The 14,571-nt window shown below is 43.8% G+C and overlaps 1 protein-coding gene across 1 annotated transcript in view; it reads right to left on the minus strand.

The window, feature by feature from the left end:
- Positions 1-6,760: 6,760 nt before the first annotated feature.
- The window catches only part of RTKN2 (rhotekin 2), a 40,957-nt gene continuing 33,146 nt past the window's right edge, over positions 6,761-14,571 (minus strand). The window contains exons 12-14 of the mRNA XM_044420068.1: positions 13,701-14,220; positions 8,823-8,856; positions 6,761-6,919 (exon numbers count right to left, since the gene is read on the minus strand). Coding sequence (XP_044276003.1) covers positions 6,761-6,919; positions 8,823-8,856; positions 13,701-14,220 — 713 coding nt within the window. The remainder of the gene's footprint in view (positions 6,920-8,822; positions 8,857-13,700; positions 14,221-14,571) is intronic.

The raw sequence follows: 14,571 nt of genomic DNA on the forward strand, positions 1-14,571 counted from the left end.
TAAAATTCCTGGTCAGTGTTGTTTGGCAACAGAGTGCTATGAATAAGTGAACGTGTGTTCAAGGACCAGCAGCTCCTAATGACAGCATGACAGCCAGAAACCTCTCTTTGTCGACCAGCAGCTCCCAAATGGAGAATGATAATAATTAAAAAAATCTACAACCAGAAACTGCTACAAGTGCAGTTTTGCAAGAGAAAGTCTCCTTTGCCACAGGTTAGGAGCTGACCTAAGATTTCTGCATCAGAAACGCACACAACACCCTCACTGGATTTCAACATTGCAACATGCTTTTGCTGCAGGATTCTGCAAGAAAACTGAGAATGGCCTTGGGCTGGTAACTGTCATTAGGAAAATACATTTTTTAAATTATTCAGTGTAAAAATCTTGGCATTTGGACACTTTGTGCACTAGAACATTCAGTAGCAGAAACAATGTATGTTGGTTGCCACAGTTGTTCTTGCTGCATAAACAAACTCCTTGGAGTCCAAACACTCTGCTGCTGAACCCTCGCTCGCACCACAAAATCAGTTAAGCTCTGAAGCGACAGATAACACTGCAGGCTTCAGGGGCTTGCAGCTGGCCTGTAAATCCTGACATTCGTTTTTTGCAAGCGTTTACCAGTAAATATCAGTTAATGCAAGTAGCCCTGCTTAAGTCCAAGGAGTCATGTGTTTGCTTGAGTCTAACATGGCTCTTAGTATGTCATACTGACCATTGATGGTCTTTCATCTTATAAACATGGATTTAAGCTTGGTTGGAGGGATGCGTAATGCACCCATCACTGTTTTTGTTCTTGGTCAGCAAATGCGCCTGTAAAAGATTTCAAGATTATAGCCAACTCCTGAGAAGGAAGGACTCACTGGAGAAGAGCCTGATGCTGGGAACGATTGACAGCAAAAGGAGAAGGGGACAGCAGAGGATGAGGTGGCTGGACGGAGTCACTGGGGCAGTGAGCGTGGGCTTGGGTGGACTCCGAGCGATGGTGGAGGACAGGAGAACCTGGAGCAATGTTGTCCATGGGGTTGCGATGGGTCGGGCACATCTTTATGACTAGCAACAAATAGCCAACCCCACCCCACCCCACCCCTGGTTGTTTGAGAAATGGGAGGTAGGAATCCCTGGTACCCCAGTAGCAGAACTGGGGCTGCTACTGAAGAAGTATAAAGTGAAGTATTTATGGGCATTTGGGAGGGTGTTCAGAACCCTCCCCTGGAAACTGTTTTTTGAAATCATGGGGAGCGAAGTAACAGTGAGAGAAGGATTTGGTTTCTTTTCACATCTTCCCCTTATGCACAATAAATTGCCTACTCATGAGAACACAAGAAGAGTTCTGCTGGATCGGGTCACAGGCTTGCTTCCAGGAGTATGAAGGGGAGTTGTTCCACATCTTCCAAATAGTACACATCTTTCCATGTTCCTCACCTTACATAAGCATTTTTTAAGGCAGAAAACGCCTGGCATTGTACCCTCTCCTCTTCACAGAATCACTGGTTACGTTAGTTGCCCTCTTCTGTAGTTTTCCAACACTGTAGTGTCTTTTTGAAGATGTGGTGACTGGAACTGTCCACAGTTGGGCTGTTGACTTATATGTATAAGGGTCTTGTGATAATGACAGTGTTTTTTATTGTTGTTTCTTTCCAATGACCCAAGAGATGCAAACAAGTTGGCTGGAAACCACAGCCCTTGCTGTATGCATTGAAGGGGCCGCAAAGAGCTCAGGAATAGCAGAATGAGAGGAAGTGCCGTCCACCCATCATATTGCGTGGTCAGCTGTTCCTGGCAGGGATGGCACGTTGCTTCAGCAGATGCGGAAGGAGACAACTTTCCAGCCAACCCAATGGCTACTCCTTGTTTCAAAGAGGGAGAAATGCAAAATCTTGTATCTGTGGGCTTCTTTACAAAGACTTGGAAAGCAAATGGAGCAGCTTCAAGATTGATAAAAGTCCACTGATGTGGTATAAGCTTAGGTATAAGCAGATGTGAAAAGAAGCCAGATTAACACTGGTTTATCCATCCCTAGTGAAACCTGCTGACAGTTTCAGGATGTCAGTCTGAAGGATGGGCCATAGATCTTGGTATGTTCACGTTCAGCTGTTCAGCCGTGTCCAACCATAAGCGATCCTATGGGCCAAATCTCGCCACATTTGCCCGTCCCGTGGCACCTCTTTCGCTGAACTATGCTCTGGCCCGCACCCTCTTTGATGGCGTCCAACCAGCTCGCTCTTTGGCGGCCCGGTCTTCTTGTGCCACTGAGCATTCCAGGCATTATCTCTTTTTTCTAATGAGCTTGATTGCATGACATGGCCAAAATAAACGAGCCTCAGCTTGCTGCCCTGGGATGTGCCTGGTTCAATATGCTCCAACACCTGCTTGTCCATCACCCCTGCCGTCCACGGAATGCTCAGGAGCCTCCGCCAACTCCACAGCTCGAATCAGTCAGTAAATAAAAGTCACCCCGGATGATCGACAGGGTTAGACATGCAGATATTTCTCAGGGTACACAAGAGACCTACATAAAACAATGGATGTGAAACACGCTTCCTAGGAAGTAAACATCAGAGAACCTACTTCAATACTTGCAGGTAAACATGTCTAATATCAGACTATGTATGTATCAATTAAAGAGCAAGGTTATTTATATACCACAATTCCTTAAAGCACTTGTCTTTCGCTTTCTATTTTCAGGTAACATTTAAAACTATCATATGATTCCAGGTCAATTAACTCAACCACTTGATATGTGCATTGCAGGGGAAGGATTATTTTCTCTGTCATGTAAAGGCCGATGTTGTATTGAGACGTGATGGCATTTCAAGCACATCTTTATGTGGCTCAGACACTGCAATCAAATCAGGCGGATGCTCCTTAAGTACTTTGAAGATCTCAATCAAGAAAATATGGAGGAGAGTGCAGCGGCGGCGGTGGGGGGGGGGTGTGGAATGTTGCTTGACAAACTGCGTCTTGAAATACTTCCTTGTTCAAAGGAAGTATTAGCAATTAAGCAGCAAACCATGCTCTCTCCAGAGGAGGTGGCTGTCAAAAATTTCCTAAAACAAATGCTTGCTTCTTCACTGCAGCCTCGTTTTAGTGAAATATTGTAAACAGAGAAATGGGAAAGAGGCGCATACTTTATAAAACACTGCAGACTTTCAGAAGGAAACAAACCCAGGAAATGTTACATGTAGAGTTATTGGTGTCCCTCTGGCACAAGTAATTAATCCAGAAGGGACTTGTGTGTGTTGACAAAGTACAGTAAGAACTTCACCTGAAAGGAATAAAGTCCTAAGCAAGCATGCATGGAATTGTACTGTAGGCTAATTTCTCATAATTGTTACAATTTGTGGGAAGTAACGCCATCAAGGCTTTTGTGGAAGGGCTGCAGCCATGTGTCATTCCACTAGCATAAAGCTTCTGCTGATGTTTCCGTCCTTGCACAAGGATCAAATCCAATAGATTGGTTCCAGTTGCACAACAGACGCCATTGCACAAAGCTGTTGCACAATCCAGGTACAAGCCAAACTGCAGAGGAGTCATGCCAGTTCGTCACACTAGATGCTGATTGGGCCAATTCTGAGTCTTATCGAACGCTGTGCTAGTGCAAAAGAAACACACGTGTGGGTACTGTTCTGCTAGCAACCGCGATCTAACCTTGCACAATCCCTGCAGGACCACCAGAGAGAGGTGGCTGCCAAAGTGTGTGCACGCTGGTGTGAGCTGGGGAGCAGTGTCCTGTCTTTGGGGGGGGTGTACCCCGAAGCCTGCCCAGCACCTCGTGTGTGTACCCCGAAGCCTGCCCAGCCTGTTGACCTGCATCCAACAGAGGACAAATTCCTGGAGAAAGAGTCTATCCATGGCTACTGTTCTTGAAGGTTTAGTGCCACCTCCAGTATCAGAGCAAACACAGGTGGGAAGGTGCTGTTGCAGCTTGTGCTTCCCAGGATGACTGCTGTGTGAACAAGAATGCCAGAAAAGATGAACCCTTGCTCTGCTCCAGCGGGGTTATGTCCCTACAATGGCCTGTTCTCAGACCGTAGCAACCTGTGAGCCCACTGCCCTTCTGCTTGCTTTCTGGACAGCAAACGGCAGTCACCTTCTAACTTTTGGCTTCTGGCTGTGGGCAAATCCACCAAGGGGTTCGACAAGACTGGAGGTTTTGGCTGGCATTGTTCACCTCTTTCTGGATAAAATTAACCTGCTGATCTTGGGGTTGCCTTTGGCCAAGTTCTATCATGGACTGAGGGGTGGTGGAAGCTCTGAGTAAAGGACGCACACTGCAGCCCCCCCCCCCCCCCAGGAAGAAGGGCATGCGCCCCCCCCCACCCCCCCCCCCCCCACTTTTGTCTGCTGAACATGCAGCTTCTTAACCACCTGGTCTGCCCTTTGAATGCAGCTGTGAAAAAAGAAAACTGATCAGAGCCACCTGATAGCTTTGGAAGGAACGCAGGTGAGATACAATGCAGTGGCTGGGCTCACTTGTCCTGCCCAGCAACCCTGTGTGGCTGCCACAGTTCACAGTTCGTTCCATCCATCCATCCATCCATCCATCCATCCATCCATCCTGCCTGTGTACCTGACAATCAGGCCCAGAGTAGCGCTTCCTCCTTCCCACCTTCTCATTCCTTCTCAGACACAAGGAGACAACAGAAAGGTGTCCAAGGGCACCCCGGAGCCTGCAACTACTTCATTACCTCTCTCTGATTGTGGCAGACCAGACCAGACCAAACCACCCGAGGCATCACAGGGTGAGGACTGTATCCTGTCTGTATCAGACTGAATGGCGGTGATTCAGCCAGTTCTAGCTGCTAGCCAGAAAAGGGAGATCAAGGTATTTGATGGAGTATGTCAACGAATATGTCCGTGCCCATTTCCATGCCTTGCGCTATTTACCTCTCAACAGACTCAATTTCAGCTTGCCACCAGGGCTTCAACAAAGGACAAATGCATCCCAAATCCACTAGCACAACCTTCGTATAAACAGAATGAAACAAGGTTTGAGTGAAGTGGCAGGTGAAGGAGGGAAAAGTTATTTCAAGGCATGTTGTTTTGTTCATGCACGAATGGCCATTTAGGGATGTGTGTATGGAATGCATGTTTAACAGGCCGGGATGACGACATGAGGGCACAAGCCAGTCAGCTACAGACGCCACCAACTTCAGCTTGAACATTCAAAGTAGCCTCTCACACCCTTTGCAACCCATCATGGGTTATTTGTGACTCATCCAAAAGAGGACACCAGAGATCACTGGTTTGAGTAACCTTTGCACATGCTGACTTCTATGTATATATGCAAATCCAGGAAGAATCTGGGTAATTCCAGGAGAAAGAGCATCTTACCACAATGTGGAAGGGGCAACTGTGGCCGGGCGACTGTGGTGCCTTGCTCAGCCACTGGTCCAAGCGCTGTTGATGGGCAACATCAAGTATCTTCTGATGGGCCTTTCCACCGGCCAAGGCAGTCCCTTCTAAAGGAGAACACGTGGCCACCATAAGAACAATACCAGGGCTTTCTCTTGTTCCCCCGTCCTTTGTTTCAGGGCTAATGGGATCCTTCGGCAGGCTGTCTGCTGCATGTCACATCATGTCTGCACCATTGTGACATCACAACTGCCCGTGCTGTTGCTGTGGCTACCCCAAGCGCCACCCCCCCACATCTCAGCTGTCCCCCTTGGGCAATGGCTCTGACCCACCGCTGGAGGTTTAGCTGGCAGTGGCTGAATGACAACCAAGCAACGCCATCCCCTCAAGGTGTTTTCTAGTGCCCAAAGGACAACATTCTGCTCTGTTTATATGGAGGACTGGTTTTCTTCACAGCCCTGGCTGTATTCTTGCTGTTTGCACCCATGCACAGAGCTTGCCTGAAGCATGAATGTGGCAAGCTCTTCCGTTGGAAGGAATTGTGGTCCGGGCTCTGTATACACTGCTGGATTTCAAAGTAAGTTTGACAAGAACTCAAATGAATTCAGCAGCCCTCCACAACTGGTAGCACTTAAATATGTGCTACACCATGCAGTTTTCATAATAATGTGAAACTTTCTGGTCCAAATAGGCCCAGACAGCAGCTGACAATAAAAGCACTAAAATATAATTAAAGCAAAGCGCCAAGGAACCAGGAAGGAGTAATCAGGAAGAACACAGGTGCGCCTTGACAATACCTGTAGGAAAAATAATTTGGTCAAACCCTTGCTCTACAGTAGAGGCAGCCTGCAACTTCGCGGTGTGTTCAGCTTCAATTGCCCTTGCAGAATTCAAATGCAGCTGTAACATGGCTCCTTGCAGATCTTACTTTGATTTTTATCTCACTGTATCGCAAGACTTGGAGAACAGTAAAGCACCGACTGCAAAGTGTGCATGCAACTTAGAACATTGGCAACTCACATAAAATGTATGTATGCTTTATGTGCACAGTATAACCTATAGACAGCTTTCATCTGATCAGTTCTTAACAGGCAGTTGGGTCTTTTTCTATAGGGTTCTAAATGTTGACTGGAACCCGTCTTCCACTACAGCTTGTAAGGTATCATGCAGGAAAGAACTTTTCAGCACAACAGGTATAGGGAACAGGCATTCAAAGCATCCAATGAGGGATCAGGGCATGGTTAGCTTTTAAGAAATGACATTTCAAAACCCTTTTAGGTATTCTGACACTGTAATATAGTGTAAACCCTTAAAATTTACATCACTCAGTGTAGAAATTTAATTTGGTTTTCAAATGAAGGCAGGGAATGTGAAAATTCTACTTTGTATATGGTAAAAGCTTGAGTTACAAACTATGATCAATTGCAGTGATATCAGCATTAGCTTCATAGATTGTTGCCAGTGGAAGCCATTCTGTTTGTGGAGCCAGGACGGGGTCAGCCCCTTCACCTAGTAACCCCCTCAGGCCCTGCAAAGTTTTCTCTGTAGCAAGCAGCACGGAGGGCTACAAGGGGAGAGGAAAATGTCCCTCTGGGCTCATAGACTTCCACTACTGTGACCTTGGCTTTAATTCTATGCAGGGCACCTTCTATGCATGCTTGTACCCTTCCTTCTGCAGGTGGGGTTGACCAGATCAGAGTCTGGCCTAATGGGATAAATTGAAGTCCATAATGGCTGTTGAGGATGTTGAATAGGTTCAGTAGAAAAAGACTCATGGTGAACCTGCATCTATGCCTGCTTTGGGTCTTTTACCAGAGACAAACCACAGAAAGAAGCTAGTTCCTCACAGCCTGCTCGCATGTTGTAGGGTTAACAACTGCCCCCTACTGAATTCCAAAGTTGCGTTGCTTTCTGTCGTAAAGTCGCCCCTATCCCGTTTGCTCCCACAACCCATTCCAGGAGCTCAGGACAAGTAGTCATAGCTTTGGAAAACACTTTAAATAGTAGTGTTTTGGAATATGGTGCATCAGGTCAACTTGAAAGATCAGCAGACTTAGTGCCCTCGTTGATATAGTTATAGACACTATGATTGCTGTCTTGAAAAATGTTTAATGATCACTTTCTGTGGACTACAGCCAATGTATTTTGATGTTCTGCAGACAAACTTTAACATACATTTGTGCTACACGTATGGGAGATCTCAATATAACCATTTGGTAGTGGTTCTATTAAGATATTATCCTATCTTGTTTCAGTATAATCCCTTGAAGCAAAACTGCTGCAACTTTGACTGCAATGGGATTTTCATTAAATCATTCATCTGCACTGCCTTCCAAAGCACCATATCCAAAAGAGGAAAATAAAAAACCCATCATACTTCAGCATTCTTCATAAACTCATAAAAAAAACCCAGTTTTCCTCAGTCTGAAGTATCTGCCAGACTTCTTGTAATAGTTTATTACAGTTAGTTGATGATAATTGGTGCATCGTATACCATGGTCTGTTTCTTGCCTTTAAGAAGCAAAGGCACTTGCAGTATTTCATAGAGCAAACTGTTTCTGCTCCCTGAGCCCAAGAAAACAGACTGCTTTAAGATAGATCTGTTCATAACTCCCTGTATGGAGGATGCCTAGTTTAGGCAGCAATTGCATTTCCCGTGGTTAAACAAGCTTAGCATGGCAAAATTTTGTAGTATTAATTTTTAAAATGTATTCCTTTAAACAGCCATGTGTGTATATTTGGGGATCCTGACTAAGGATCCTATGATATGCAATAAAACTCAGCGTATGGTGCTATTATCTGAGGTACAATTGTCAAAAGATGAAGTACCCCAAATAATAGCTGTTTTGCTTTTTCAGTAAAAAAATCACTCAGAGGCAAACCCGCTATCTCCGGGGATATGTGAGCACATATACACACACGGTTAAGCCATTTAACCACCCAATGGTAGCTACTCTGAATCGCAAAATACTTTTAAAAAACCCATTGGCTAAATTATATGAACTGCTTATTTGTTCAGGGCCCCTTTACATACCTTGGAGAATTCAAAAGACAACAGCACAGTTGGAGAATATTGTGCTCAGTGAAGTATGTTAAAATGAGATGAATGTCAGTTTATATAGTATGTCCAATTACTTTTATGAATATTTCCTTTTTTAGTGCCATTATAGCTACAGACAGGCTATTAGGGCTGTAATTAACATTCACTATTGGATAGCTTTATCTTTTTGCCTTGTTGTTAGAGTGAGGCCAACATACGGTTTACTCTGCAGTTTTAGCCCAGGGGATCCACCCAGCAGATTGGAGAGTTTACGAAATTAGCTAAGCCTAAAATAGTTTCTTTATTTCACAGAGGTCAAGGAAGCATCGTGTATAATTCTAAAAACACACTTGAAAAAATATAGATAAGAACTAAAACTGAAATAGTTTGTTGGGTCAGGCTGCATTGACTGGGAAAACTGGGATACTTTAACATGCAAAAAGCTTTGCTTGTCCAGCACAGTCAAGTGTGCCAAGAAGAAATCACCATTTCGGACCTTCCTGTTCCCTCTTTCTTGGAGACTAGTACAGCAATAACTCCTGTAACGCATATGAAAGTTTATTGTCTAATAACCTATTCATACCACAGTATACAATATTCAAGTTTAACCATTTGTTGACAGGTTTTAGAATGACAAACAATACACATGCTAGCAGCAAACCCAATGTCTACTTGGTTATCAACAGGCATTTCAGGCTAAATTGCTCACTTAGCTTGAGGAATACATAAAAATACATTAATCCCTAATGTAATTTAAAAATGTAAACAGACTAAAGGTTAAAACACACGTGTGCAAACAGAAGTTAAAACAGAGTACCCATGCCAGGAGGTTAGTTATAGTTTATAGCTATAAAAAGTCACTTCATTCGTTCCAAGTTTCAAGGCAGTTCCCCTACACAGCTAATGTGGTTTCCTCTCTTCTTCATTTAGTGAGACCAAAGGGGCATATTGACCCTAAGCAAACCCCAGAGAACTCTCTCACATCCCCTCAGACAAGTGCACTTTTTAATGGAGTTAACCTTTCTCATGTTCTGTCATCCAGTAATAAGCCATGGAAGGACATGATTATGGGAGACGGGCATGCATATGTAACTCATCCCGTAAAAGCTCAATCAAAACGAGGTGCGTGCATGCGTGCATGTGTGTGAGTGTATACACCTTTGATTCAGTAGGGAAATTTCAATATTATCACGGATCATTTTTATCCCATCCTTCCTCCCATCAGTCTACCGTGATGTAACTTAAAATCCCATTTCATCCTCACAAATAGGCTCGTGCAGATGGACTGGGAGGAGATTATTGGTCTTAAAGTTGTCCAGTGAGCTTTGTGGACTAGGATTAGTTTGAATGATCCTAGATCTTTTGCACATGAGTAAAATCTTTCCCAGAACTAATTACAGTGAGGCCATACTCACTCTAAGTTTGAACTACAGGTATTAGCTTTTTAGAAAAGCAAGTGGCAAAGAAATTATGAGATAAACCTAAAGGACCCTGGTTGGCAAACATACAAAGGGAGAAAAATACCCTCTCTCTCTTCTAGGTAAAACTATATCACAATTTTTCAATTTGTATGTGACTCCTGGTAATTAAGTGCTTTGTTTTCTGTTCTGTTCTCCATGATGCTTTGAGAACCATACACGAACTTCAGACTATCCTTCCCCTTGCACTCTTGGTGCTGCTGAAAGGATACAGAAACCTTATTGTAGCTGCAGCAGAGATAACAAAGATGCACGAGAAGCTCCAGGAAAGGAAATTCTTGCAGCCATACTACCTAGCACTTTGAGGGTCAGCAGTAAGACCTGCAACAGCACCTGGACACACCTCGTCCTGAGTGACGAACACAAAAGTTGTCCTTTACAGTCTTAAAGGTGTGTGAGCAATCAGGCAGAACTGAGTCCCACTGCAGCCTAAATTATTTGAAGGAACACTGAAGGCACAACCCAGGCTGGACATCCATTTTCCCCTGTTAATACTACCACTTGAGTTTTCCTCTGGTAATATTTCAGAACCAAACTACACATGCTGTTATAGAAAAGTTTGCCCCCTCAAGTTTTAAAGTTGAGTAGTGGTGTAATTTAAAGCCTCCCCCTAGAAGTCCCTACCAACTAGATTTACTTCTGGTTTTGGGAGTCCAGCTAGGAGGTAACATAACTCAGGATCAAATGGACCGGGTTCAGATAACGCAGTCACCCATCTTTCAACAGCAGCTCACAGATGGCCAACAGATTTCATCCATCCTATACTCAGCCTGGTGTAGGTTTCTGTGGACAGTTGTTCAACTATGTTATTATTGAAACATGGGATATAGTGTTGTCTGAGCCCAGCTGAAGTAACAAACCATGGTCACACTTCACAGGTTGTTTGTGGTTAACAAGCCATGGCTTGTTAGTGCAGTCAGGTTCAGAGAACACCATAACCCACATTTCAGCAATAATCTACAGTTCAGGGACAACCTGCACTCGATTGTTGAGTGTGTGTTACTGTGTTGCCAGAGCTCAGTCACTGTGAGCTTAGGAGTGACAAGGACAGGCAAAGTTCGGGACCTCCCATCATCCTGTGTAGCTCTTTATATTACACACTGTACCTCATCCTGCCCATATGGATGCTGCAGACACTTGTAACCTGGGTCCTGCATGCGTCTCAGAAACTAATCAAGCGTCAGGAATTTCAGTGAAACTTGTGGTACTATTGCAAGATCACGGTTTTGTTTAAATTGTGCCGGACTGCACCAGATTGTTCCCCGACTATATAATGGGGCTGGCTGCTTCATTATCAAAATGTGTACACGAGTGTCTCAGAAGCTACTGCTTGGATGGAGACGGTGCACTTGTTCAGCCACGTAAGAAGAATACAGCCTCCCCTCCACCTCCCATTCAGCTGTGTTTTGACATTCTGGCAATACAGTAAAAAGCAACCATGATCCCTCTGCCCCCTACACAGGGTTTTTTCTACCATTTCTGAATGTAGGCTGCACATAGATAGGTCCCCTGATGGGAAGATTCAATAGTTTGACTATGTGGATGAAAATACAATATAATTAACTTCAGAGGATAAACTCTGTGGCTAAGAGCTGCCTTACAAGTTCAGTCGGAGTTGCAAATGCTTTAGAACTGCATTTGCTAAAGCAAGGCTTCCTCTATGGACATATTTCATGGAGATTCACTGCGCTATTGCGGCTTGCTAATCAAATAAAGATGTAGGAATTTGGAATGCTTTGCACATTGCTAATCTGTAGTTCAAGGCATGGAATAAAAGCAAATATCAATAAGCTCAGCATATTCCGGAGAGTCTTAAAATTGAGAAGATTGCTTAATTGGCACTCCCTACTGCTAACAGAAATATGCCAATTAAAAGGATTCTACTATACTCATTAAGGGATTAGAGAGCATTAATGTCATGCTAACCCTCTGCTACATTATCTTTATTCTGCTCTGTAAGAATACTTTAAAAAAGCAGGTGAACATGAGATCACAGTTCCTCCAGTTCCTCCTAACAATATCATATACCTTGTACATTATAAATGGTATTTGGCATCATAAGAAACTAATACATAGACTAAAACCGTACCTGATCAAATTTCATTAAGACATTTTTCATATAGTAAAACTTGCATTCCAGGCAACATCACCCATATTTACTGCCCATGATTAGGAAACAAAAATGTAACATGTTGCCATTTCCTTGTAAAACCCAGACACTTGCCAGAGAAAACACCAGCATTGTATCCATGCCTGATCACCAGCAAGCAGAATGGAAATGATTGGCAGAGCGATTTCTCCTCCTGTGCGCCCACCAAATTTGCACCAGGGAGCTTCTGTGGCAGATTTGGGAAGCATGAGCTGAGGAGGAGGGTGAGCGGAAGTCTACTCATACACTTATCTGGAATTAGGAATTTCAAACGGGCCAAAATAGTACCTTTAACAAAACACTTGTATGTTACCTGTCTCAATCAGTGCTCTGAAGAGGCTGCAATTTTATTTGAAAATATATATGGGCACTTCTTATAATCCAGTTCTGCAGGAATCTATTTTCCTGCAGATAAATGTGTCCTATTTTCTACTGTTGATTGTATAGATGGTTTCACATAAGGACAGACATTTATTCCCATACCACACCCTGACACTTAAGAATTAAGAATCCTGTTGCTGACCTTTAAGGATATGGGGGGAAATGTTTGCAGGCCAGAGCGGCATGTGGTGCCCTTGAACAGCCTGCCACTTGGCTCCACCCACCGCATCATGCATATGCAGCTACCACCTACGCAAAATTCCTGCTGCACAAAGGATATCAGGACAATGAACACATTATGTAAATTAGTCAGTTATTCTAAGAGGCTGAATAGGTAAATAAAAGTCCAGAAGTTTTTTTAAATGAAGGACTTGAAAACTATACCCAGGCTTAATTTAACGGGTAAGCTGAGGTACGGAATTTGGGAAGTCTTGGCACCCTAGGACCGCAGCGGAAGGCCCTGGAGGAACAGGAGTGACAAGTGCATAAATTTTGTGGCAGAGATCTCTGCAGGGCTCTCAGATCTCATCTGACATTGCTCAGTGCGCTTTGGAAGCCCTGTGGCAAAATCAACCCCAGCTGCATGGCACTGGAGCTGGACGAATGGGAGGGTTAGAACAAAGCGGCTGGATGGGGCAGCGGAACAGTAGCCAAGCCGGCCTGCAGGCATCTAACTTCCCCTGCTTAGGTGACTCGCGTTCAATGAGAGCGACAGCGGAGCATCTCAGATAAGACAAAGGTGGTGGCAGCCTGTGGATGGTCCCGCAAACTTTCATGGGCAAAGCCAACCAAGATGTGACTAATTCTGGTAAAAGAGTTAAGTACCTTGTTCAGTAACTAAGCAGAAAAATTCTTGTTCAAAACATTTTGGCAAATTTCAGACTGCACATTTGAAATGCAGGCTGGGGGAAAGGTAAGTGTTGAAGTACAACCATCTTATAAAAATGGTACAGTCACTTTGGAGTTGTTTTAAGGCTTTCCTTAGGATGTTCATTTTTAAAAGTCACAGATTTATACCTTGCTAAAGAATTTTTTTACAACAGTGGTAATGGCAAGCAGAACAGAATTTTTCAGGGTAGTGGTGGTCCCTATTTCCTATCATTTCTACTATCTTGAACTTTGACTGCATGTTGCAAAGAAATATTTGAAATACTTCAGGAAGTCTGGTGAAAGATTTTGGTTAGTGATAAAATTGTAAACATGGATAATGAAACATCCCCCCTGCCTCCTCGTTCTCTCACTCTGAAGAAACCCAAGCGTCGGTACAGCTGATGGGATCTGGGATCAGCCATCAGTCTCTCTGATCAATTTCTGCCTCAGTGCAGGGATGGGTTTGTCACCACAAGCAGCTTTTCTGGCTGAAGGGGCAGGGCCTTCCCTGTCAGCGGAGGTACCTTTTTGACAAGAAACTGGTTTGTGAGCAGCTGCCAGAGGTTGCTTGAAGAAAAGCACAGAAGATAAACAGGAATCAGGAGAATTCTTCCTACACAGGAGAGGAGAATTATTCCAGATGTTTTCCTTGCCCTGCTGATTTGATGTCTGCTTTGCTAAGGTATATGGCGACTTATCAGAGGGTGGAAGGGGTGCTCTCCTCTTTTTGCCCTTCCCTTCATGAAGGTTCACATCCTCCTCATTTGCTCCTGAAAGCCTGTTTTTCTCCACACGCATCTGGTGAGAACCATCAAATATTGCAGCCCACGAGGGAGGTGCGTCTTCTTCTTCTTCTTCTTCGCCAATTAGCAACCCCCCACTGGCTTCCTCAGTTTTTTGTTGCATGATGTTAATTACTGCTTCATGTTTTGCTGGGGAATCGATGCCTATCACATTTAAAAGACAACATGAAGTGCTTATTAAAGCGATTCTTAGTTACAACGGTGATCGCAATTTTTATATGTTGCACCCAAAAAATGCACACTTGCATGAAAAAAAAGAATTGTCAAAAGCAGTAGAAATTCTTCTGTTTCCACACAACTATACTATGGCAATCTGAGCAAGAAAAATGTATAGTATTATGAATACAGCTCATTATATTTTTACTGTCCAATTGTTAAGTGGAATACTTTACCTTGTAAAACCAGCAGCAGGAAGTTAAACTACTGTGAATTTTCATTAATGTTTTAATGCATTTGTATCACTGAGCAGGGAAAGGGAGAGACTATATTGAATGC

Source organism: Varanus komodoensis, unplaced genomic scaffold (assembly GCF_004798865.1).
Source record: "Varanus komodoensis strain SLA01 unplaced genomic scaffold, ASM479886v1 scaffold11, whole genome shotgun sequence".
NCBI classification, from domain to species: domain Eukaryota; kingdom Metazoa; phylum Chordata; class Lepidosauria; order Squamata; family Varanidae; genus Varanus; species Varanus komodoensis.